This window comes from Centropristis striata, chromosome 2 (assembly GCF_030273125.1).
Source record: "Centropristis striata isolate RG_2023a ecotype Rhode Island chromosome 2, C.striata_1.0, whole genome shotgun sequence".
NCBI classification, from domain to species: Eukaryota; Metazoa; Chordata; class Actinopteri; order Perciformes; family Serranidae; genus Centropristis; species Centropristis striata.
This window is the reverse complement of record NC_081518.1, coordinates 14,750,739-14,775,973: the sequence shown is the minus strand read 5'-3', so window position 1 is coordinate 14,775,973 and position 25,235 is coordinate 14,750,739. Positions and strand designations below refer to the sequence as shown.

At 38.5% G+C, this 25,235-nt stretch overlaps 2 protein-coding genes across 5 annotated transcripts; one reads left to right on the top strand and one right to left on the bottom strand.

Moving 5' to 3' along the window:
* Nucleotides 1–347: 347 nt before the first annotated feature.
* Nucleotides 348–6,555, bottom strand: LOC131987925 (transmembrane 6 superfamily member 1-like). Of its 3 annotated transcripts, XM_059352868.1 has the most exons (11): nucleotides 6,465–6,555; nucleotides 6,076–6,195; nucleotides 5,818–5,927; nucleotides 5,457–5,558; nucleotides 5,271–5,370; nucleotides 5,070–5,152; nucleotides 4,782–4,900; nucleotides 3,750–3,854; nucleotides 3,567–3,659; nucleotides 3,373–3,492; nucleotides 348–1,395 (listed from the first exon to the last, which is right to left on the bottom strand). In XM_059352868.1, exons 2-11 carry the CDS (start codon nucleotides 6,165–6,167, stop codon nucleotides 1,204–1,206), a joined length of 1,116 nt encoding a protein of 371 aa, XP_059208851.1. In that variant the 5' UTR covers nucleotides 6,168–6,195; nucleotides 6,465–6,555; the 3' UTR covers nucleotides 348–1,203. The 3 variants fall into 3 exon arrangements, with proteins under 3 accessions (XP_059208851.1, XP_059208842.1, XP_059208860.1); XM_059352859.1 differs by lacking the exon at nucleotides 6,465–6,555 and having other exon boundaries at nucleotides 6,076–6,323; XM_059352877.1 differs by lacking the exons at nucleotides 5,818–5,927; nucleotides 6,076–6,195; nucleotides 6,465–6,555 and having other exon boundaries at nucleotides 5,461–5,558.
* A 947-nt stretch (nucleotides 6,556–7,502) lies between these two features.
* On the top strand, nucleotides 7,503–15,085 carry LOC131993465 (BTB/POZ domain-containing protein 1-like). 2 transcript variants are annotated; one of them, XM_059359406.1, is made up of 8 exons: nucleotides 7,503–8,118; nucleotides 9,450–9,606; nucleotides 11,869–11,974; nucleotides 12,063–12,260; nucleotides 12,484–12,613; nucleotides 12,717–12,804; nucleotides 13,812–13,958; nucleotides 14,062–15,085. In XM_059359406.1, the coding sequence occupies exons 1-8, from the start codon at nucleotides 7,685–7,687 to the stop codon at nucleotides 14,218–14,220; spliced, it is 1,419 nt and encodes a 472-aa protein (XP_059215389.1). In that variant the 5' UTR covers nucleotides 7,503–7,684; the 3' UTR covers nucleotides 14,221–15,085. The 2 variants fall into 2 exon arrangements, with proteins under 2 accessions (XP_059215389.1, XP_059215381.1); XM_059359398.1 differs by having other exon boundaries at nucleotides 12,421–12,613.
* Nucleotides 15,086–25,235: the final 10,150 nt, after the last annotated feature.

The following is a 25,235-nucleotide window of genomic DNA, read 5'->3' as shown; positions in this document are numbered from 1 at the left end:
TTTGGATACTGAATTTTTAAAAGTTCATTCTCAATTTTATATTCAACCAAATATTACTGAACTTATCAAAGATATACTTATATACTTATTCATATAGTTTGTTCGTTTTTACCTCTTTAATGGATGAGTAGAAATACACACATTTGCTAACTTTCTTACTAAATTACAGAGTACACTACAATAATTTAGCATTTAATTTCTGGTTTCTCTTAATTACAAAAACGATAAGCATAGTTTATACATTTCCTAAATATAAAATAATATCCATTGTAGAGGTTAATTCAAATGTACTAATCTGAATTTTATAACTGTATTTTTACTAAATGCAGCAAAGCTTGTTTCACTTGTCAAGTCATTTTTATTTATTTATACAGCCCGATATCAAAAAATCCAAAACTTGCCTTAGGCTTTACAATCTGTACAACATACAGCAACTTCCACCTTTTCAACCCTTGCTTCGGAAAAGGAAAAAATCCCCCCAAAAAAACATTAACAGAGGAGGAAAACACCTTAGGAAATGTAAAATTTAAAGCATTTCTGAATGCCATTGCATTGTTTATTCCTGATATGAACATCTCCAATATATTTGCCCGTGAATCAAACAATACCAATTAAAATCCCTTTATAAGTTAAAAAAAATTTGTGAGAAATGCATCAAAACTTATCATACATTCTTTCAGTGTGACAAGTACATTTCAAATGACAGTAACAAATGTCCTTAATACCAATCCATCTTATAAATAATATAAGCCTATAAGGAAACCTAAACACATTTCTTAATTTGCCAAACAAAAAGGCACTGCACTGAAACCATAGTGTTAACAAGAGGAGCATTTTTGTAACCAGAAGTGTACCAAAAATATAAAAACAATAAGTATTGTCAAGTAGTTTGAATACTATTCATAAGTCTAGAATGCACAAACCAATCCGCACTGTGAAACTATGTGTGCCTCCCTGTGGTTGCTTTACACAAAACACTTTTATTTTTCAAATGTATGTTCACATTTTTAAAAATGATTCACAGAAACTCTGTTTGAAACTGCAGTATTTTATCGTTTCCAAAGCCTCCACTAACCCCTAATTAAGGTGAAAGGTTGAAGCTCCATCGCCAAAAATAGCAACTGTTAATAGCTGCAAATACAGAGCAGTGCTTTGCAAATGCTTCAGCCTTTTATTTAGGCATTCTCGACATCCCTGGCCCTGTCAGTCAGTCTTCTTCTCTGGTGTTGACCTGAGAAAGAAGGCAGGCTTGGTGCGGCAGCGGTAGCACAGAGCCTGAGGCATCAGAGCGTACAGGATATTGACCAGCAAGAAGACAGACTGGCCACCAGCAGGCACTCTGTAGGAGAACGGTGTCCGTGTGTGAAGTGATGCACCCATATGAGTGAACTGGGCCTGTGAAGTGAAGAAGAGGGAGAAATGACAGGGATGACTAAAAGTTGCAGAGTTATAGATTTACACTAATAGGAAAATTTGGGGGTTAATCTTAAATCTTAATTATTTAAGTAATTTTGAATGAAAGAAAAATATAATCTCTGATACACACTTAAATTTCATCACACTGAGGTTTTTTATAGTGTTTTATTTTCCTGTTTGAGTCCTCTTACGGTACTGTATTCTGCTTTAATGAGATCTTTTGAGGATTTTGCTTTGTTATTCTCTTATATGAACAGATGTCTCTCTGTATAATTGTGCTAAACATTACTGTGAAATTGTAAAATCAGATGGAAATCCTCTCATATGAAAACCTGGATGCTCGCTGAAAAAAGTATGTGATCAAATTCTTTTGTAAAAATGTCTGAAATATCTTTAGGAGAAATCACATTATCCACATTTTACATTTCATACAAAGGAATTATTTTTTTTAAATAGTAAAATGACATAATAAGCTGAGGGAACAATTGTTTTATTGTTGATTGTTCAATTAATGGGCTGATGACCATACAACCTGGACAAATTCTTGTACTGTCAGTAATCCTCAAGTATTTTTCAATCTCACAGACTCCTGCCAGTTACCTTTTCATAGAAAGTCACAGAGAAAAGACACACAACATGTTTCATAGCAACCACTGATGTCAGAGCATCAGATTTCCTATTAATAGCCGAGTTGAACAGCTGACATTTAAGTGAATACCACCAATACCACCATTCCTATTGGTCTGAAGTCAGCTTCTGCCCTTATCCCGCTGATGAGTGACGTGCCAGCCTGCACCTCCAACACAATAGCTGCTTTGTATTACTGAGATGTGACTGATTCACAAGCTGCTCACGCCACTTTTCAGAGTTTCCTTCTTTAGATCTAAACACAAAGTGTATATGATGCTGATTCAGATCATATCTGTTTATGCAAAGCCACTTGTGTTTAATTACACTGAAGAATTATCTAGTTCAATCTGCAGCCACTATAAAGAGGAGAAAGTTAGGGAACTGCCTATAGGCTTGGCCAGATGCCCACTCTCGGTCTAGCATTCACTAATCTATCTGGAATGATGATGTCACGTGGGCTGTAAATGATGAAAACCACTACAACGTCCGGACAATCAACACTTTAAATTATTTAATCTAAATAGGGTTTGAGATCAGTGCCACTGTTGTATCTTCTCTGTATTTCTGCAATATCCTTTAAAATTAAAGGCATGTTTATAGGTTTGGTTTCATAGTTTAAATGTGAAGATCTTCTGCTGAAATGGACACAGCAGCACCATTAAAGAAGTCGATATGAATGAAAAATGAATACTGTAGCTACTTTTGTCTTCCAAGTATGTTTTAGGATTCCTTGTCTTACTAAAAATAAGTATAAGAACAATACAACTTTTTAACAAATTCACAGTGTTTTACAAATAAAATAGCACATACAAAAACATTAAATGCAAATGTATATGCAAATAAAACAAACAATGACATCATAATACAATAAATATAATATATATATATATATATATATATATATTTTTTTTTAAGTAGATATAAAAAAAATGTTATGTGTGGATAAGAGCACAAATTAAATATTCTCAGAAGCTTTTTTTTTTTTTAGAAAAGAATAAAAAGGAGAATGAAAGAAATTGACATTATAGCTATATCCATAAAACTTTGGTTTGATTACATTAACGACGAGGAGCTTTCAGATACTTCAGACTCTTCTGGTTCAAATTACGACTTGGATGTTGATGTGACCACTATTAACAAGTTGGAAACTTGTAACTCTGATATGACATGACAACAGCATTAGACCTCTTCTCTGGACTGTATGCTGTATGATTAACATCTCTTTGACCCTGATTACAGGTGCAGTCTAAACATGTGAGATTGTGCAGGATTTTTACTATGACTAACGTAACCAGCAAAGACAGAGGGACACCCAGCAGGACATACCTGTGCCACAGCTCCTGAGTGCACAAGAGTCAGATCTGGCATCCACTCACATCCTGGGACCATCAACCCATACAGCGTAATGATGTAGTATGGTCCAGAGTACAGCATGCTCACCAGCATCTGACAAGGAAACAGGTTACAGCTTCAGAGATTGTCATGATGATATTTTGGTATTTATAGCTTCACTGAGTTACCTGTATTTTAGAATAGGCTGAAGGGTCTTTCAGGTAAGGTTCATATTGTTGTGTGTAGCCTTGACACCACTTGCTGGAACAGTCCAGAACAACCTAAAACACAAAACACAGAGACATAAAGAGATTATTCTACCACCATATGAGTGTCTGCATTGGATAGTTGATCATCTTCAGGTCTCTTACCAGGCCCCTGAAGACACAGAAAGCAAAAGCAGGAATGAGGTAGATGATGAACAGCAAGTCCAGAGGTCTGTGGAGTAAACCCTTTCTTTCTTTCTCCTGGATGTTCTAGGAGAAAGCAAAAGCATGGCATTCAAACCGTGCATGAACAGACAGTCGACGTGTTAGGGTGCTTTTCAGACATTTTTGGGTGGTACTCTAAAATTTTAGGCAAAAACATTAGGCCTCAAATAGAAATTTGCAGTTTTTGACCACTCAAAATATTCACTGCATCTTCCCACAGCTAGAAATCAATAATGTAGAGCCTGGCTACACAGCCAAGACATGAATATACTGGAGCAGATTGAAGAATCACACACGTGTTTTAGCAGTAGCAGAGACAGAAGCTAAACTTCCTAAAAAAAAAGGGGGAAATACTTTGTCATTCCTTCCTTACTTAAACAATTCGAGCAACTGAACAGTACACACTGAATAGCACTCTCAGTGTATACTCCCTTGTCAGCTTTGCTATTTGAGTGTGTGTGCGCATGTTATCCATCTTCAGCTGTTCAAATTGTGCTATCTTCACACATCTGTGGACAGATTTTGTCATAATAGTGTATACATTCCACTGTGAACTCATATTTATATTTGTTATGTCTATTGTCTGTGTGCAAAAATACTACAGTCCTGTGCAAAATATTCTATTTTTACCATTTTTTTTTTTTTATATCTATACTTAATTTATCTTACATTCCAGAGTACAATCACTGTGAGCAAATTGCATTGGAATTTTGTTCAATGTGCATATTTGTATGTATTTCTGAATGACAATAAACTGCCTCTAAGTCTAATACGACCGTGCAAAATACAATCCAATTTTTTTTTATTTTTTTTTTTACAGGTGTGTATTTTAGTTCAAAATAAAGGCCAAGTTCAAAGATGGGTGCACTCCAAGCAATGTAGTGCTTCACATTGTGCCACAGCTGAAGTAATCACACAGAATGATGTCTCTAGTCTTTATTGTAATAACTGCCGTTTTTTAACCCGACTTACTGTCAGCTGAACGTCCCGTGTGGAGGGCTGGCTGAAGATGCGGAAGCAGGCCCACACAGACACAGAGATATACAACATGTGGAGGAGGAAGAGAGGATTAACTTGGGTCCCATATTTCCCTGAGAAAGAGCAGAATCACCAAATAAAACACAAAAGGTTGCACCATTTACAGTAAAAAAAGAATGTGCATCTCTTTCAATTTCAGGCTTGTATTCTCAGGGGGGGTATGTACAGGGGGTTACACCAACTACCCTACAATAGCCATGACATTATTTTTAGTGTACTTACCCACAGCATTCCCAAGAATGTAGACTATGGCACGCATGAGAAAAGATCCCACCCAGTATAGTCCTATGGCTCGGTAATTGTCCCTGTGTAAACCACGAAAACACAGAACATATCATACTGCCATAGATAGATAGATAGATAGATAGATAGATAGATAGATAGATAGATAGATAGATAGATAGATAGATAGATAGATCTTACCCCCAAGTAATCGCAGCAATCATGAGAAGATACATGAGATAATGCACACAGCCATCCCAGTAGGAGATCATGTGCCCATGTGCTGTATTAATATGTGGATCTGCCTGAAACACAGGGCAGATTTATCAGTCAGAATGTGTGCAGGCGCATACAGACAATGCACAAACAGGACTCACAACACAACACTTGCCTCCCTGAGATAAAACGTCACAAATCCATCAATGATGTTGTCCTGCTCCAGCCCAATGATCAGATTCACCACACTGAGGAATGCATACACTGCATACACTGCACAGATAGATGCATACAGTTCATTTCTTTGCAATTAGAACAAAAATACAGCAGACACTTGAGGTTTACTGGATCCATAGAAATAGAATAATGATATTTCTATAACTCCCTGTATTTTGATTTAACTTAAAAGTCAGACAGAACCTAACAATTCCGTTCTCATGACTCAGTGTTAAGCCAACATTTCTCTGCAAAGATTACAACAGTTTATAAATGGTTTGGTCCCAACCAGAAGCATGTATTTGGGAATTCTTACCATAGAAAAGAGGATCCACTGGAACTTTCTTCTTGAGCATAAAACGGGCGGAAATGACCAAGGTGAAGACTGTCGCCAACCCAGCGAAAACGAAAGCTTCCGCACTGACGCTATATGCATTTGGAAACATGTTTATTTTTTTAAATTTGACAAATCATTATCAAATTACTCGTTTTTTCTGGTACAAACAGTTTCTTCAATTAAAGAAAATAGAGGTAATATGCAGAAATTAAAAGGTGCAGGTTAATTCTGACTCACCTGTTGTTGTAGAGAAGGGAATTAAATAAATAGCAGCTGGGGATGGACATCAAGGAGAGCACAAACACTCCCGTCCCTGCAGACGCGCTCATTGCGCACCAGGTTTGAGCGACTTATCTCCTGGGAAAAATGAAAATTAGAAAATAATTCAGTGGCTTAAAACACTCATGTTCCTTCTGCGATTCATATCTCAAGGACTGGGGGAAAACAAATTCCAACTCAGCTCCTTCACACATGCTCTGTCTTGTTCTTCTGATCTTGTCTTTCCATCTCTCTCTCTCTCTCTCTCTCTCTCTCTCTCTCTCTCTCTCTCTCTCTCTCGCCTCATACCTACACACCTACACACACACACACACACACACACACACCACGCAAGTGTTCATACTCACTGTGATAGAGAATGAACATCCTGTATACCGCTACTTTATTTAATAGGCGAGACTGGTTTTAGTGCTTAAAAGAATGAACTATAATATTTTTTAAATTTTCAAGGTTTGTTCTTTTAGTGAAAGTGTAGACTCTGACATCTAGTGGGCGATTTGAAAACTTGAAGCAGGCAGCAGGATATATTTTTTTTAAATGTATAAGCAAATACTAGGCATTAAATACAGTAATACAGGCATTGTGTAATACAAAATAATATACGATAATAATTGCATAATTAATACTGATAATACAAATCGATACATGTGTCTGTGTTATGTTTATATATGTTTGTATACTTATTGATATTATTTATGATATATATATATATATATATATATATATATATATATATATATATATATATATAAAATCACCTACATCCTCAGTTGATCCAATCATGTGATTTTACCCCTTTAAGATCATCACTTCTTTGACAATTTGCCACATTCATAGGCATCAGATAAGAATCCAGCAAAGAAGAGCTAGAGGGAGATTGTTTAGTTATCAGTTTAGTTTATCAGTGTTTTATTGTTGACACCAATATTGGTAACACTTTACTCTATGGTGTCTGTATAAGAGTGACATGAGCGTGTCATAAACATGACATGTGATGTGTCATGAACATGAATGACACTTTGAAGTAACATTAATGCTCATACTTGCCATGTCATGTTTCTTGTGTGACTTTTATGTAGACCCCTTCAAAATAAAGTGTCATTTATTTCTATTAAGTTACATAATTTACACACAGTGTTATTACTATATTGCCAATAGCCATCCTTTGTTACATCCTTCTTGACTTAATTGATCAATAAATGTCATATGTTACACTTTTGGTGAAGTTTTTGGTGTTTCCTGCAAAACTTTTTTTAAAAAATGAGTGGAGGTGAGGTGATTATTTTAACAGGGTGACGATAACCTTTTTTTGTTTTCTGATCTTGAACTCAATAAAGTTGAATTAAAAAAAGTGTTTTGGGGGAAGTGCTTCTGCGTAATTTCCGGAGAGGCGTAAGCTAGCTGGTAACGTAACGTTAGCTAGCTAAACATCAAAGGATGATGGCGTCCACCGCGATGGATAACACGTAAATAAATAACGACTCATATAACGGTACGGTCGCTGTATTCTCGTGCATTTTAACGGCGCTTTGTAGAAGTAGGATTAAAAATACCGAAGCGGGTCGTTATGGCGACCGGGAGCGGCGGCGGCAACGGCGGCTTGGCGTCAAACCATGACGGTCAGGAGGCAGCATCTAACTCCGTTCAGTCGGTTCAGTCTGGAGCCGCAGCAGCGCCGCTGTCCAACGTGCCAACCTCCGGTCCTGCCCGGTCCGCCTCACCGCCTGTCCTCGGCCTTCACCGGGAGCCCATGTACAACTGGCAGGCGACGAAGAGCTCCCTCAAGGAGCGCTTCGCCTTCCTCTTCAACAACGAGCTGCTCAGCGACGTGAGGTTTATAGTCGGGAAGGGCAGACAGGCCCAGAGGATACCGGCACATAAATTCGTCCTGGCCGCCGGCAGCGCCGTTTTTGATGCCATGTTCAACGGAGGGATGGCCACGACTTCGGCTGAAATAGAGCTGCCTGATGTCGAACCAGCTGCCTTCCTCGCCCTGCTCAGGTAGGGCAGGTGATCACCATGATGGGTGGATCGCTGAATGGGCCTCCGGGCACAGACACAGGATCAGTCAGTCAAATGATAGAGACAGATAGACAAGACAACTATAGAAGGACACGCGTAATAACCACACATAGACCCAAACTATTACAGTTAGACACACCAGAATTCAGAATGACGTGCAAAACAACTACAAAGACAAAAACACTGCACAGATGCAAACTACCAGAATAGGACACAAAACAACTACAGTGTGACGTGCAAAACAACTACACAGAGATCCAATCTATCACAATAAGATACAAAACGACTACAGAAGGATGTGCAAAACAACCACAAAGACAAAAAAACAACTACACAGAGATGCAATCTATCAAAAATAAGACACAAAACGACTACAGGGTGACATGCAAAACAACTACAAAGACAAAAAAACAACTACACAGAGATGCAAACTATCCCAATAAGATACAAAACGACTACAGAAGGATGTGCAAAACAACCACAAAGACAAAAAAACAACTACACAGAGATGCAATCTATCAAAATAAGACACAAAACGACTACAGGGTGACATGCAAAACAACTACAAAGACAAAAAAAACAACTACACAGAGATGCAAACTATCACAATAAGATACAAAACGACTACAGAAGGATGTGCGAAACAACCTTTGCACCTTTGGGGGGGGGCACAAGCTGCATGCAGTGGGACACCATCATGTAGAAATTACCTTGCCAGGAAATATGGCACCCATGAGTGCACTGCATCTGGCATCCAAGAGGTCACTTTGCTCCATCTTTTACAAATATGAAACTTTCACCTGGAGTCCATGTACAAGGCAGTTGCTTCCTTTGGTCCCTTGTCTCAGTCCATGATCATCATGAATTTGGCCATATTCAGGTCCACTTACTAGTAGTTTAGCTGATCACCCAGCAACATTCAGCTTTAATTACAGTTGAAGGAGGATGTAATTTAGTTAATGCACTGCACACTAGGAAGAGGTAAATGGGAACATCATGACCGTAACAGTGGTTAGAGTTGACAGTATAACCTTTTGATAATTAAACCAGATTTAAAAGCAGTAGCTACATTTAGTTTATTGTAAAGCTGAGTCAGTTAAGTGATTGATGGATTAGTAGCTGATCAACAAATGGGTACTCTTTAATTTTCTGATAATAGATCAAATGACACAAAAATGGCACTTATTCTCTGATACCAGCTTTTTAAATTGTGTAGATGTCTAATGTAGTGGGACATAATTTTAAGATTTGTCAACCTATAATCTGATGAACAACCTGACCTGACTGTGCACATTGTTTCCTCTGTGCAGGTTCTTGTATTCTGATGAGGTCCACATCGGTCCAGAGACTGTGATGACGACTCTGTATACTGCTAAGAAGTATGCGGTCCCTGCCCTTGAGAGTCACTGTGTAGAGTTCCTCACCAAGCACCTCAGAGCCGACAACGCGTTCATGCTCCTCACTCAGGTTATTTTCACATTGTACATACTTGATCCTTAAACTCTCTGGCAAAAAAATTGCTCACTGGATCTACCTTCTACCAAAAAAAGGGTCCCTATAAAAACTAAACCTGCCCCCTTGTTTGTTTTGATCTTAGCCAACTAAAATTTCTTCATTCGATTATTAATTTTTTTATGTATTTCTCATGCTGGATGACTTACTTCCAAGAAACTTATCTTGGTGAACAAGAGATGCTGATTGATTATTTGTGGAGAAACTTTCAATAGATTAGTCGACAAAATTGTATTGAGTGTTATTTGATTCTATTTCCCTCTGGGGATCAGTAAAGTATATCTGACAGCCCTAATGAAAACCATTAAACATTGATTTCTGGTGGTTATCCGAAGCAATTGCCACATTGTTCCAGGAAACACAGATTGCTGTTTAATGTTCATATCTAATATTTTAATGCCTTGGGCAGCACAAATTAAATGCCATTAAACCCTCATCACATGGGAGGGTTGGCAGAAGAAAGTAACAATATACACTCATCAGCCACTTTATTAGGTGAAGTAGGTACTTAATGAAGTGGCAGTGCGGTCTCTGCTGTAGCCTGCCTGCTTCAAGGTTGGACGTGTTGTGCTTTCAGAGATGGTCTTCTGTATACCTTGGTTGTAACAAGCGGTTATTTGAGTTACTGTTGCCTTTCTATCATCTCAAGCCAGTCCTGCCATTCTCCTCTGACCTTTGGCATCAACAAGATAACTGCTGCTCACTGGATATTTTCTCTTTTTCTGACCATTTTCTGGAAACTCTAGAGATGGTTGTGCATGAAAATCCCAGTAGATCAGCAGTTTCTGAAATGCTCAGACCAGCCCGACTGCCACCAACAACCATGCCACGTTCAAAATCACTTAAATCACCTTTTTTCCCCATTCTGATGCTCGCTTTGAACTTCAGCAGGTCGTCTTCACCATGTCTACATGCCTAAATCCACTGAGTTGCTGCCATGTGATTGGTTGTCTTGATATTTGTGTTAATCAGTTGAACATAATTGTACCTTATAAAGTGGCTGCTGAGAGTTTATTTATAGTTTTTTATATGAACTCACCCTTTTTATGACATAGGGCACCAATATCAAAAGTGTGAAGATAATGTTAAAGCAGAGCAGTGACGGATTGTTTCAATAACGGCATGGTCTGATTTTTAAGGATGTGTCCTGAGCCAATATATGGAATAATGTAATAACAATTTTGCCTTGTTCACTGTCTGACAACAGCAGCAAGTTCTTACAGTGGAGGTTGAAGGCTTTGTTTCTATCCCCACCAGACCATCTTTCAGCCATCGATGGTTGAGTTTTTATGACATTAGCTGTTCTATTTTTGGTTTATGCTGTCGTTTTCTTTGGGTTCAGCATTCTGTCCTGATGCTGGCTGCTGCGCCTTCAGGCTGCATGCTCAGCTGCTTTCTGATCAAAAACACTCCTTTTTTTCCTTTTCAAACACAGCAAGGAGCTGTCTAGCTGTCTATAAACCACCTCAAGCGACCCAGAAAAAAAACAAAATATGCATTCCCAGCAGTGTACTCTTTATGATCACTGTCATTGTCTGGTTATTCATTTTCATTTCATTAACATTTTCTGAAGTTTGAACAATATTACTGCAAAAAAGTCTTAATTTGTCAGACTTCTATATTTCAGTGTTTCATTAAACATATATATATATATATATATATATATATATATATATATATATATAACATATTGTCCCTAACATCTTTTACACAATATTTAAGAAATAAAAGAAGATATTGACTCTTTTCACATCCTTTGTTGCATGTTAAGTGCTAGTATCAACTATTACACTGGTTTTAAAAATGGGGTCATCACAGGGGCTCAGCAAATTGGAGAAAATATAAGGGGAAAATGCTAAAAAATATATTTGATAAAAAATAAAATATATTATTATTATGTATGAATGTATAACGTATCAAACTCTTATCTGCCGTGTCAGTTTGAATGTTATTAAACTAAGTGACTGACAAACAATGTCTAAAATGGAAAACAGAAATATTTAATCTAATGGAATGATTAAAGGTTTGCAATATCTATTCTTGCATTAATAAAAGTAGGGAAATATATTATTGTTTGTTATTATTATCACTATTTTTATTTTATTTTTTCATTTCCCCTACTATGAGCTAATGCTATTTTGGTGGCCTTTGCATGGAAATGTTTGGATCTTTGGGCTAAAAGATACTTATTTGGCTTCTTTTGTGCTTTCTTTACAGGCAAGGTTATTTGATGAGCCTCAACTTGCCAGTCTCTGCTTAGACACCATAGACAAAAGCACTGCAGACGCAATAAACGCAGAGGGCTTCACAGACATTGACCTTGGTATGTGAGTCTTCTTGACCAGTTATTTCCTTTTCTACAGCTTGTTTGGATGTGAACTGATGAATGTTCTGTGCATTTGTATGTGTAGACACCTTGTGTGCAGTGCTACAAAGAGACACACTCAGCATCAGGGAGAACCGCCTATTTGGGGCGGTGGTACGCTGGGCAGAGGCCGAGTGTTACAGACAACAGCTTCCCCCGACCTCGGAGAACAAACAGAAGGTTCTGGGGAAAGCTCTCCCACTCATCCGCTTCCCTCTCATGACTGTTGAGGAGTTTGCTGCAGGTAAGCACGTCACAAAAATCACACTTGTTTCCCTCTCTGCAGTAGTACTTTTTTGTAACACCATACTGACCATTTCAACCAAGCATATTCATCATGTTCCTGATGTTTCCATACAACTCGAACTACAGAAATCAGCTTGATATTCTTTCTTGTGCAACAGGGCCTGCCCAGTCTGGAATATTGTTCGATCGGGAGGTGGTAAATCTGTTTTTACACTTTACAGTAAACCCCAAACCACGGGTCGACTACATCGACAGGCCCCGCTGCTGCCTCAGGGGGGAGGAGTGCAGCATTAATAGATTCCAGCAGGTTGAGAGTCGATGGGGGTACAGTGGTACCAGCGACAGAATCAGGTGAGATGACGAACACCAGTGTTCATTTGTTATTCTGGACAAACTGAATTGAAGTTCGATATGTTTTCTAATTTTTCTTTCTCTGTCTTTTCTGCTTCTGTAGATTCAATGTTAACAGAAGAATATCCATAGTGGGTTTTGGCTTGTATGGTTCAATACATGGCCCCAATGACTATCAGGTCAACATTCAGGTAACTTCTGGCATAATGATGGTAAAGGAAACATTCTGACATGGCTAATGTCATCAGTTTGCTTTTTCTGTACCAATCATTACAAGTACAGATACAATACCAATATATGTATTTTATTTGATTGTTTTTTTTATACCTTTTGAGAATAATAAACTTTTTTTTCATTGCACAAAAAAGCCAGTCTTCCCTAAAGTGTAATGTTGCAGCAATGCAAGAACTCAAAGGGTTAAAAACAAAACTTGATACCAACATAGTGGTTAAATCTAAAGGGCTTAGGAAAAAAATGTACACAAATATTTATGCAGAAATTTGAGTGAGAATGTGAATTTGGTTGAACTGCAGGATTACTGGTTATACTGCAAAAAAATCCATACACTGGTATGTATATGTTATGTTATGTATAAAATTTTAGTGTTATTTTGTTTGTTATGATGGCTTTATGTAGTTTTATCTACAGTATATACAGTATAATAAGGTAGTTTAATCCAGTGGTTCGTAATCTAAAGGGGACACACTATGCTCATTAGGTTCATACTTGATTCCCTAAAGTGCAATGTTGCAGCAATGCAAGAACTCAAAAGGTTAAAAACAAAACAAACCTTCATAACATTTTAAGTAAGAAACTGTCTGGTAAGAAAATACTGCTAAATGAACATGCATTTCATGTTGATGCTGATTTTGAGTTTTGATAGGTCTCGTTGAGATACCTGTCAAGATTTGATTACCAGCCCGTATTTTTGGTGTACGAGGGAGTGATTTTGGACGCAGCACATCTCATGTTCACTACATTTTACATTGCATTATGCCAGCGTTTGAGCTCAAAGGGACGAGTGGATATGAAATGATTTTGAGCACAGCCAGTACTTCCACTTAACAGCCAGAAGAATATGCCATCAAACAGACTGAAACACGCAGTACTGTTTTAGCAGTTTAAAGCTGTTATAAAGTTTATTTATTTTTTTATTTGCATGTTGTTTATTCACTAAAGACATCATCCTGTTCTGCAGATCTTGGAGAGCGACAAACGCATTACACTGGGGCAGAATGACACAGGTTTCAACTGTGACGGCACAGCAAACACGTTCAGAGTGATGTTCAAAGAGCCTGTGGAAATCCTGCCCAATGTCAGCTACACTGCATGCGCCACCTTAAAGGTCAGTCTGAGCTTATTTAAAATATGTATAACTTCATAAATGTCATTTGTTTGAACCCAGAAGAAGATTGACACATTAGCTGCTTTTTCATTTTCTACCCCAGGGTCCAGACTCCCATTATGGCACAAAAGGGTTGAAGAAAGTGACCCAGGAATCAGCAACGGGGACCAAGACGACGTTTCTCTTTTTTAGTTCACCTGGAAATAACAACGGTACATCAGTGGAGGACGGGCAGATACCAGAGATCATCTACTACACCTAGACTGAACACGGTGTCGTGCAGGTACACTGAACCAGGGCGATCTCAGACTGCTGGGAAGACTGGACTGCTGGAGATAAACGTAGTGCCTCATGATCCCTTGGAATAAAGAATGTGTGTGTTTGAGAGAGTGTGTGTATATTTGCTGTATGTGCGGATCTGTCTATACAATAGTGGTGTACAGACATGATCAAGAATGTGGAAAACAAGCAGAGATGTGAGAAAATCACAAGAGCTTTTTGGGCATAAACTGTTACATCAGTTGTAAATGATCTAAACACTGATGTCCTGTCTGTGTGTCATTATCATTAAGCTGCAGGTGCAGGAGTTAATCCTGCATGAGTGAAACTAGACAGCTACCATTTGTCAGTCAGCACCATTTCATTTCGTTATTTTCTCAGCTTTTGCTGATGCATTTACCGGAAGAATAATATTTGCATATTTTTTATCGTGCACTGTCATCATTTATTCAGCAGGTGTCTTTAAGTACTTTGTTTTTGTATTGTATTAAAGATCCATGTGTGTAATGTAACTTCGTCAGTGGTACATGCTGTAATTTATGGCGTCATGTTTGCTTAGCACTTCATTAAAATGGAAAAAATAAACACAAAAGAAGAAGGCTCCATGACTATTATGGTGAAATTAATGGCAAAGGGTCTGTTTTTTTAATGTTTGGCTATAAAATGTGCTACTTTTGTTTTCTTTCATAGACTGCAGATGAAGTTGGTTTTGGGTAAATAATTTATATAATTCCACATTCTGTCACTAGGTGGTGCCATTTCCTCCATACAGTCAGTTATTGAACTACTAAACATTAAATAAGGAGTAGGAAAGACTACTTGTTACCAACATGGTGGTTAAATCTAAAGGGCTTAGGAAAAAAAATGTACACAAATATTTATGCAGCAATTTGAGTGAGAATGTGAATTTGGTTGAACTGCAGGATTACTGGTTATACTGCAAAAAAATCCATACACTGGTATGTATATGTTATGTATAACATTTTAGTGTTATTTTGTTTGTTATGATGGCTTTATGTAGTTTTATCTACAGTATATATACAGTATAATAAGGTAGTTTAATCCAGTGGTTCGTAATCTAAAGGGGACACACTATGCTCATTAGGTTCATACTTGATTTTGATACTTGATATTTTGTTTTTTTTTACTAAAACGTTGTGCATTTTAATGGTAAAAATATTAAAATATGTTTCTAAAACTGTCTGAATATACCTGTATTCACACTCTGTCTAAAATGCTCTGTTTTAGAGTCTGTCTCTTTAAACCCAGATGAAGAGAAACCAAATCTGAACAGCTTGTTGAATCCGTAGTTTTCTGATCCTGCCAGCCTCCAAAAAACTGACAGGTTATCTTATTTTACAGTTTGTGGGTTAGCAGGCAGTCCAGATACCCAATTGTATGTGCATAAGCATAAAAGTGAGTTTTGCATGAAATTTTCCCTTTAAAGTAGCAGTGTGCAGGATTTAGTGATATCTAGTGGTGAGGTTGCAGTTTGCAACTAAATGTGTCTGAGAACTTATGGTGGCCTTTGGATAATGTAAAAATGCAGGAGAGAAAAAAGGCACTCTAAATTTGGTTTGTCTGATCTGGGTTACTGTAGAAACATGGCTGCACAACATGACAGGCTCTGTGGAGGAGTACCAGCTCTCTGAAGGGCTCATTCTGAGCTGACAAAAACACAATTCTTAGTCTTAAGTAATTATACACTAATGACAACATAATCATGAATATTATATTGCATTTGACCCAAAATTCAAATTCAAATGAATAACCTAAAAATGGCGACAATCAAACTATGACTGCCATAAGTAAATAATCAGCATTGTAATTTTAGTCTCAGTTGTCTCCTCATGTAAATCTCAATAATGTGAGAATATTTATCGATGTACTCTTTTCTTATTCTGAGCACTTTCTCTAGCACTTTCTGCGGAAAGCTGCGTCTACAGCACCGAGATGGAGTGCTCTTAAATTTCATAATCTGTACATTCATATGAGAAAGACGATGGAAACAAGACAGGGCCACTTTAGACAGCTGTGAGTGGGCTTTGATAGGAGAGTGATCCATGGAGGCTGGCAGGTGAGTCACCGGGACCTGAGAGCTTCTCCCCGCTGACTGCCCACTTAGACAGCCTTTTATAAAAAATGAAAAAAAAAAAAAACATGAAAAAAATCAGTTTGAGACAGGTTTTCACCGCCCACCAGATGCAAAATGCTCAAAAAACCAAGAGGGCAAACAGGCTACATTGCTCTGCTGTCACCTGTGTTGTGTAAAAAATGTTTCAGGGTCTGAAGGGACTTCAAAACTGCATGAAAGCTCATTGAAATGTATTTTGCGTTTTCATGGCTACTGTGGCATTAAAGAGCCAACTATGAGGCTTATGGGGAGTAACTCCAACATTTTCTTACAGCTATTAGATTACAAACCCATGACAGTGATGTAGGATTTTCTGTGTTGTTTGTTGTGTGTGTGTGGGTGGGTAGAATCCAGCAGAATGGGCTGTCTCTCTCCAGCCTTCTACTTGAACGCTGACAGCAGGGAGAGGATTTATGCCTCTGCTGTTTTTGACAACCTATGACACATGACTGCACAGGATTGAAGTGGTGCAGAGTCAGACTTACACGGTCACAAACACAACAGAGAACAGACTTCTTTTCATCCCAGTTTGCATATGTAGCAAAAATCTTCATGTTTCCTCATGAGGGCAAATTCTTTGGCTAAAGAAACGGTAAACATCATCGTCAAAGTGGCCTTAAAAAAACCTGATTTGGGCTTTAGAACAAAATAATAGACTAGAGGCTAAATAAACTACTTAAATGTATGGCCTTTGAAGGGCTTCATATCTGGATTTCTGATGAGTTTGCAAAAATTCAATTTGGAAAAAAAAAAATGTTACAAAATTTTTGGAGCAAGGATGCCTGAACTGAGAGATAAAAATTATAAAGTTTGACTGAAATGAGAGCTTTGGACACACTCGCAGGCTTTGGTTTTTTGTTTAATCATGCTGTTTGTATGTTGGAAAACCTCATTTTGTGTGCTTGCTAGCAAAAGCACACTAACTACTATTCACCGGGTCTATTCTTATTAGTGCCACGGCTTAGCAGCGAGGCACTCACCATCACTGCTAGCAGTGAAGGTGAGTGCCTCGTGCGATTTATAGATTATTCTTCCGTAAAAACTTTGGCGCGTAACTAGTCTCGCAGCTTTGAGAAATCGCGAAAAGTAAAAACGTCAAAAGTTGCGGCCTAATCAGGAATCGTGTGGAATGACTTTTATTAGCGATCGGCATGCACATTCTCGCACAACGTGCACAAACGTGCACTTTTTGGCCCTTCCGGAACGCATTGCGCCAACTTTGGGGCCTCACCATTAGCACACCGTTGCTCGTAAAATTCCGAACCAATTTAGGAAGTTGTATGGCCTGAATTTTACTCTAGTCCTGTAAAATTTCAGAGTGATTGCACGAAGTGCGAAAACATTTCCATTTTTCTAAACTAATGGGGAGGGCGATTTTGCCATGTGTGTGTATTGCGCGGAATGTTCAGAGTCTAGAGTGATGATGTCATCACGCAGAGTGTAGAGGGAGAGAAGAAATTGTCGAAAAATAAATTTGAAAACTGCGCTCCAGGCCGCAAATTCCACCCCAGAGGCAAGCACACAATCAAAATTGATTTAGAAATTTTCTAGTTTATATTCTAACCTGAGCATCTAAAAACAGTAACACACCTGAGTCCTTGAACAGCCACAAAATAATGAGTGGATATCAGAGAGCAGATTATAGCAATGATTGAACAGATGTAGGCTGAAGCCGGAGCTCATTACGCCTACCTTTCTCACAATGAACATTTATGAACAACCTCCACACTCCAGACACTGAATAAGAAGCTAGTTATGCATATAAATACATAGATGTACATATATTCATACACCCATCCATACAGTATATATCAGTGGTGCAAATATAGACAGTGTGGGCTTAGTGGTAGCACTGGGGCCGTCCAGTTATGTATTGGAAAATTAATGAGTTCTCAATTCAACTTATCAAAGCAACTAAACGTTTGAGTGACAAATTACGGAGTTGTTGGTCAGTTTCCAAGCAGGGTTGCAGACTTCAAATATTACAGGTAAACAGTACAATATTATGTGTTCCCAAAAATATTTGAGGCTAGAAATAGGCAACGCAATAGAATCTTGATTCATATTTAATCAGCTCTGCCCAGTGTGACAGTTTGATCTGGGTTTAGTGAGTTGTGCTGGACGTGAATTATCCTATCAAACCTACATCTCTACAATGTCATTTAGCAGATGGTTTTATCCAATTTGAGAGCACATGAGTATGTGCCATGGAATTAAGTTTCAGGGCTTTTCAACCAGAGCCAGTTCCTGGCCAGTTGCTGGCTGGTGCCCAATTGCAAACAGGTATTTTGTTTTCCACCACCAAAGCACCCACTCCCGGCGGGAAACTGGTTCCACAACGGCACCAACTCTTTGCTGGTCTTGAACCGCAAACCACTTACATCAGGGTCTGGGGGCAGGTTATCTGACTAACATCACCAATTCGGTGCGGTTTAGAGAGACCAACTAAAACGTTGATTTGTTTAACTGCAATGTGATTGATACGGGCAAGCTAGGGTAATAACGTAAGCAGGCGATCGATAGCGTGCTAACTTTAGCGGGCTAGCATTAGCTTACAACAAAGACCAACATAACATCTTACATTCAGTGTTAATAAGAATTTATTTGGCGTCCATAATGATCAAGATGAGCAGCAGAGATGTGTTGTAGAGACTTGCAGTCTGCAGTTATTATTATACTTTCCGAGAGGGCGAAGAAATATACAGACATTAACAGTGATGTAATGACACAGCTCTAGAGCCTGTGGAAAAGCAAACAGGTTCGAAAAGGTATTCAGGTCCACTAGGACTGAGTTCTATCAGGTAGTGCATATGGACAGCTCAAATAGTGCTTTGTATATTTTCTTCTTTTTTTTTTTATCTGTGTAGATTATGCGTGAAGGTGTGCAATAAAGAGCTGGGTCTTTAGTCTCTTTTTAAAAATTCAGAGGGACTCAACAGATTGGATGGAGTTTGGAAGTTCATTCCGACACCGGGGAACTACAGAAGAGCAAAGTGACGTAGGGCCCTGCTGCCCTAGAAGAGCCTAGTGAGCAGGAGGGTTTGTGGACCTGAATAAAGGAGTTGAGGTAGGCAGGAGCTGAGCCAGTTGCTGTTTTGTAGGCAACTAGGAGCCAGTACAGAGAGATGAGTAACGGAGTGACATGTGCCAGATGGGTGCAGGGAGACCTGCCAGCAGGGAGTTGCAATGGTCTAAACGTGATATCCCAAGGGCGTGTACAAGGAGTTGTGTTGATTGCTCGGTCAGGTATGGTCTGATCTTTCTAATGTGTATAGGGAGAATCAATGCGATCTGGAAATTGTGGCCACATGAACCTTAAAGGTCAGTTGGTGCTTAATCATGACACCCAAGCTCCATTCAGAACTTGTGGGTACAAGTTGTGTCGATCTGAGCTGAAACTTTCCCTTTTGGGAGATAAACGGTTGTGATTGGTCCTCTTCAGCTGGAAATCAGTCTCGTTGTCCTAGTGCTTGTTACTCTGTTCAATGACAATAAAGTTGAATCTCATCTCAATCTAAATGGGAGAGTGACCCGACTAATCTGCCAGAGCAAATAAAAATGCACTCAGCAGATTCATCTTGTTCGGAACATAATTGGGTTCTCAACAGGTGAATTTAATTCAGGGCTTCAGTCAGCGCCTTTTCTATCTCCAGTATTGCTTTTTGCATTCTGACTAATTTAAACACATTAGACATTTGTACATTTCTTAAAGAAGATGTTCCTGAATTGGGTCAATGCAACACTGCACTCAATTCAACTTCAGTGTGCAGCAGTTTCATTCATTTAGATATTCTCTACAGCCAGTTAGATTGACACACCTATTAATAATCTATTCAAAAACATTTATACAGAATGTTCCGGTGCAAGAGCCAGCTCTGTGTCCTGACCACTCCACAACCAAATCAACCTGCAGGGAGAGTGTGTGTTTCTGTACTTGTCCAGCTGGTAGGAGTTATGCAATCTGTATTCTAATGATGTAAGACTGTTGGATAATTAATTACCCCGTACATATATAGGACTGAGCGTCACTAACCCCTAAGCCACTGAATCACTGGGTGCAGAGAGCTCAGTTCAAGTCAACTGAAACTGCTAATTTGTGTCTTTTCTCACTTTCAAGTTCACAAGAAGAAAAAGAGGAGGGAGTCATTGTTGTTTCCTGTCTCACTGTAAAAAACAACAACAACACAAAATCGATTTATGATTAAAAAACAACAACAACAACAACAACAACAACAACAACAACACATGGCAGAAAGATGCACGGAAAAAAATAATAATATAATAATATCTTGTGAAATATGAGACAAGTGAGATCACATTTTCTCAATATTGATCACATTGTTCTTATATGTCTTGTTTAGTAGACCTTAGAAAAAACCCCATTGTTTTTGTATACTATTTGTATGTATGTATATATTTTTCTGAGCTCATAAGAGATTATTTCCAGTTTGCAAATGAGATTTAAACACATTTTTGTCAGATGTATGTTCCCCTTTCCTAAATTTGAAGTTCTGTAGTTGCTGATTTTTGATTTTCCTTTCAGTGTTTTTCATTTAGATTTTTATAGTGTATTTGGAAGCCCATTTCCACCAGAAATAGAAAACAACAAATGTAACTTATTTTTTAACTTTCCTGACCATGCCATAATCCTAAATCATATTTTTGACTTTATAAACTGAAGGATCCAGACCTTCTGCACATACGTACAAACCAGAGTCATTGAGACTATTTTGAGCCAATAGTTAAAAAAAAGGGGGAAAAAGGAACATTTGTTCTAAGAGAATTTATGTCAGTGCCCTTTGAGTGTGACTTTCATTAATATTCAACAATGTAAATTTCCAGCGGTGGATCAATGAGGTGCTCTGCGGGGTGCATATGCTCGTCATCCTGTCCAAGTCTAATTGCAGTCTTGTGGGCAGTAAGCACGAAGGAGGCTAAGGAATGGAAACTAAATTTACATGTAATACTCTGCTCAATTCAAGAATGTGCCTCAAAGAAAAGAAAAGTGTCGGAGACATTTCATTTTTGACAGTCAAACATCACAAACACAGCAGCATCTTTTCTGACCTGAAGAGGTTCTCGGTGCAGTGTGTGTGTGTGTGTGTGTGTGTGTGCTGTGTGCGGTTTGGATGACATGTCAGCCTGTTCCTGAAGCAGAGCGCTGATTTGGATGATGGAGATGGACTGAACAGTGAAGTAACATACTGGCAGATGGTTCGGTTGATGGAAGCTCAATACTCACCGAGTTTGACAAGGACGTTTTGATAACAAGTGAAATACTTTTCTTACCTTACTGTCTGTGGCAGTATTCTCGGTTTACTAAAGTACTGCCCAATGTTATAATATTTGTACTAAACTTTATTAATTCCAATTTCTGCTTAATGACTATCTAACATTACTGAGGTTTAATAAAATATTCTATTATATTACTACACAGACTTTATATTAACACTTAAATGCAAAGATTCAGAAACACTGATGCCTGACTCTTGTTACCCAATTTTCTCTGGCTTACCTAAAACAACTATTAATAAACAACAACTTGCACAAAATATGGCTGCTATGATATTAACCAGAAAAACAGAAAAATGTGATCATATTGTCCCAGCTCTTATTAACAAATATTTTTATTATTATATATTTTATTATCTTGAGTAGAAGAAGAGAAGAGTCATGCATACAGAAAAGAGACAGTGCTGTTGAGTATTTTTAAATGTATTTTTTCTGTGCTTTTAGCACAATAAGTAAAGTGCCATTTAGTCCCATTTTATTAGAGATAAGGCAGATTGCCAATATCTCCAGCACTCTGCGCATTAAAACAATCTAGATTGAGAAATAGAACTAGAGGCATAAGGAAAAAAAATGCATTTTTGACTTTGAGGTTTTGACCTCAATATGCTACAACAATAACATGTTACATGCACATAGTAAATTAAGCATAGCATCAGTACTAAGTAACCTAAAATGTCATATAGAAAAAAACTATTCAGTCACAATTTTTTTTGCAAACCATGTACTTTTACTTTTGATACTTTCAGTACATTTTGAATGCACTTTCACTGTAGTGTATTTTTATGTAGGTACTAAGTAAGGGATCTGAGCACTTCTTCCAGCACTAGGCGCCTGCGTCTTCCTGTGGAGATACCACAAGATACAATCAGACTAACAAGCTCCTCTCAGCAGCAGAGTCCACTGTCTTAACATGGATGACCTGAGAGGCTGCATGATTAACTTATAGAGCATGCAGTTGGATGAGCAGGGGACAAGATGTCATCAAATCTCATCTGCAGCCACAGTTATTAGGGTCTATTCTTAAGTCTTAAGTGCATGTATGTATGAGTGCTTGCCTACTATCTGCACGTGTGTGCTCATGTGACGGTGTGCAATTATGTACAGATCTGTATGTACCGTACAAAGCTGGGGGCGTTTATTTCAACGGAGAGTACTCCGCCATTCACACGCGTCACGCGCTGCATGAACACTCCCCACTGTCTGCTGGGGGCTGGCTGGCCCGAGCCAACCTTAGCCCCTGCACTCTCCAACACCAGATGTAGGTCGCTGAGTGCTGCAGGGGCTGGGGGATGTTGTGTCTGTGTGTGTGTGTGTGTGTGTGTGTTGTTGTTGGGGAGGTTGTGGTGTTTTGTGCGCACACGTGTATGTCTGTATGCACTTACAAAGGGTAGGGGTGGGGAGATAGAGTGATGATTGTAGTGGATGAGTTCATCATCAAGGACATGGCCCCCAGCACACTGTCTCCATTGCTGTCACATTGCATCGTCACAAACAGGCCACATGAAGCCTGACAGCCCAGCAGACCAGGCCGAGGGGACTCTCACTGGTCCCTCACTCCGGCTCTCTCTATTGTTTCCTTCTCATGCCTCACTTTACATTAAAAGCTCATTAATAAAGAAGTAATAAGCAATGGGTTTTATTACAGGGGGCAGAGAAAGGCTCAGTAGCTGAATTAATCCTTAAATGAAACAGGGTTGTGCTGTTTTTTTTTCTTCTTAATGGAGCAATGATAAAAAATGTACTCACCCTGAATTTCAAATGCTTTATGCTCTATTAACAAGATGAGTGCAATGAATGAGTAAGAGATATTTAATGCTCTGCGGCACCCAAATGGCCAGATTACCACACTGACACGTTGATTGGTAGCCGAGTGAACTTTACACAGAGTCTGGCTCCCGAGGATTTCAGAAGGATGTCAATGTGTCTCTCTCTAAAGGACCGCTGATTAGCTGCGTACCAAATTCCACACTAGATTCAAATTCAGAGCAAAGTTTTGAGTTTAAAATGTGTTCCCATGGAAAAAGTGACACAAAAAAAGACATGCTGGTGGTTCTATGAGGCTGTTCTTTAAGCTAAATGCTAACATCAGTATGTTTACAGTGACAATGCTAACATGCTGTTCCATGAAGGGAGTTTACCAAATATGCTTTATTTGATTAAGTTGACTGATTGTTATTTGATTTGGTCCTATAAAGCAAATGTATCGTTCCCAGCACACTTTGACATATTAACATAAGCTTTGTTGAATTTGATTTAAGGAACTGAATCAACAGAAAATGAGTCAGATTAGGTGAAAAATGCCCGGCTTATGTGGTGAACTTGCTTTGTGGAACAGGCCCCTGATGTTTAGCAAGTGTAATTATTATGCTTTAAAAAATAGTTTGGTGTGACAGCAAACCAGCACGTACTAATTAGCACTAAACACAAATTAAGTAAATTAATAAAGCTTTTATTTGGACATTTTAAAAGTCAATTAAAAGCAAAAGATTAAAAGTAAAGGGATGACTAAATCTTGTGGGCACTGCTAATGTCTGTACCGAATGTTATTACAATTCATTAAGTATTTGTCAAGACCTTTCCCTCAAAACCCAAAATGTGAACCTCATGTTGGTGATACAGAAAAAGTCAGAGGATCACCAGTCTGTAGACTTCATCCTCTGGGGACCATGAATGTTGGTACAAAACTTCACGTCAATCCATTCAACAGTTGTTGAGATATATCAGTCTGGACTAAAGTGGTGGAGTGGCAAAAGAACTTACTGCCATCCATGATGCCATAGCTAGAAACACATGAATGAAAAATATAAAACAGTTTGAAATGTATCATGTCATTTTCCCTCTGTCATCTGATTGGACCAGCAAAAATATTGAACAAAAGTTCTATTAGTGGGTAAATTTCCAGTTTCTGGCTCTGCCCCCGATTACCCTCTGTGTCCGGTCTTTGTCCTAAACTAAGCTAACCAGTTGCAGACTGTAGCCTCCCATAACAGAAAGATGCCCAACAAAAATATTCCACTCTTTGTTTAACTGTCAAATTGTAACTCATCTTTATCTTTTAGACTCTAACCTAATTTATTTCATGCCACCAAAGTGCAACCATGAGATTATTTTTAATTTTTTGCTAGTAAATCCCAGTTTTGCTTCTATTGTCTCCATCCACAAATCTCACTCTGTCAAGATGCTGAAAATCTGAAGTTTCTCTTATCTAAACTGATTACAGTGGTGATGGCAGCCTTCCTCACTGTGTGCCAGTTTCAGCACATCCCCCACACACTTTCTCCCCAATGTGCTCCCTCCCTTATCATCACAGCTGATTGCACAGCTGAAGTCCAAATGAACTGTTAACCCCGTCTTCACCAGGGCCAAAAATAGAAACCACAGAATGGCATTCAGGCAGTGATAAAACAATGGGAATGTCTGCTTGTGTTGTAGATCGGACCATTGTGTCCAAAGTCAGCATGTGTTACTTCATGTAGATCTGCTGTGAAAGGACTGAGATACACAAGCTCTGACATCTTTAGGCAATGAGCTACATATGCCATAAGCCAATGATGCATGGAGCAATAATGTAT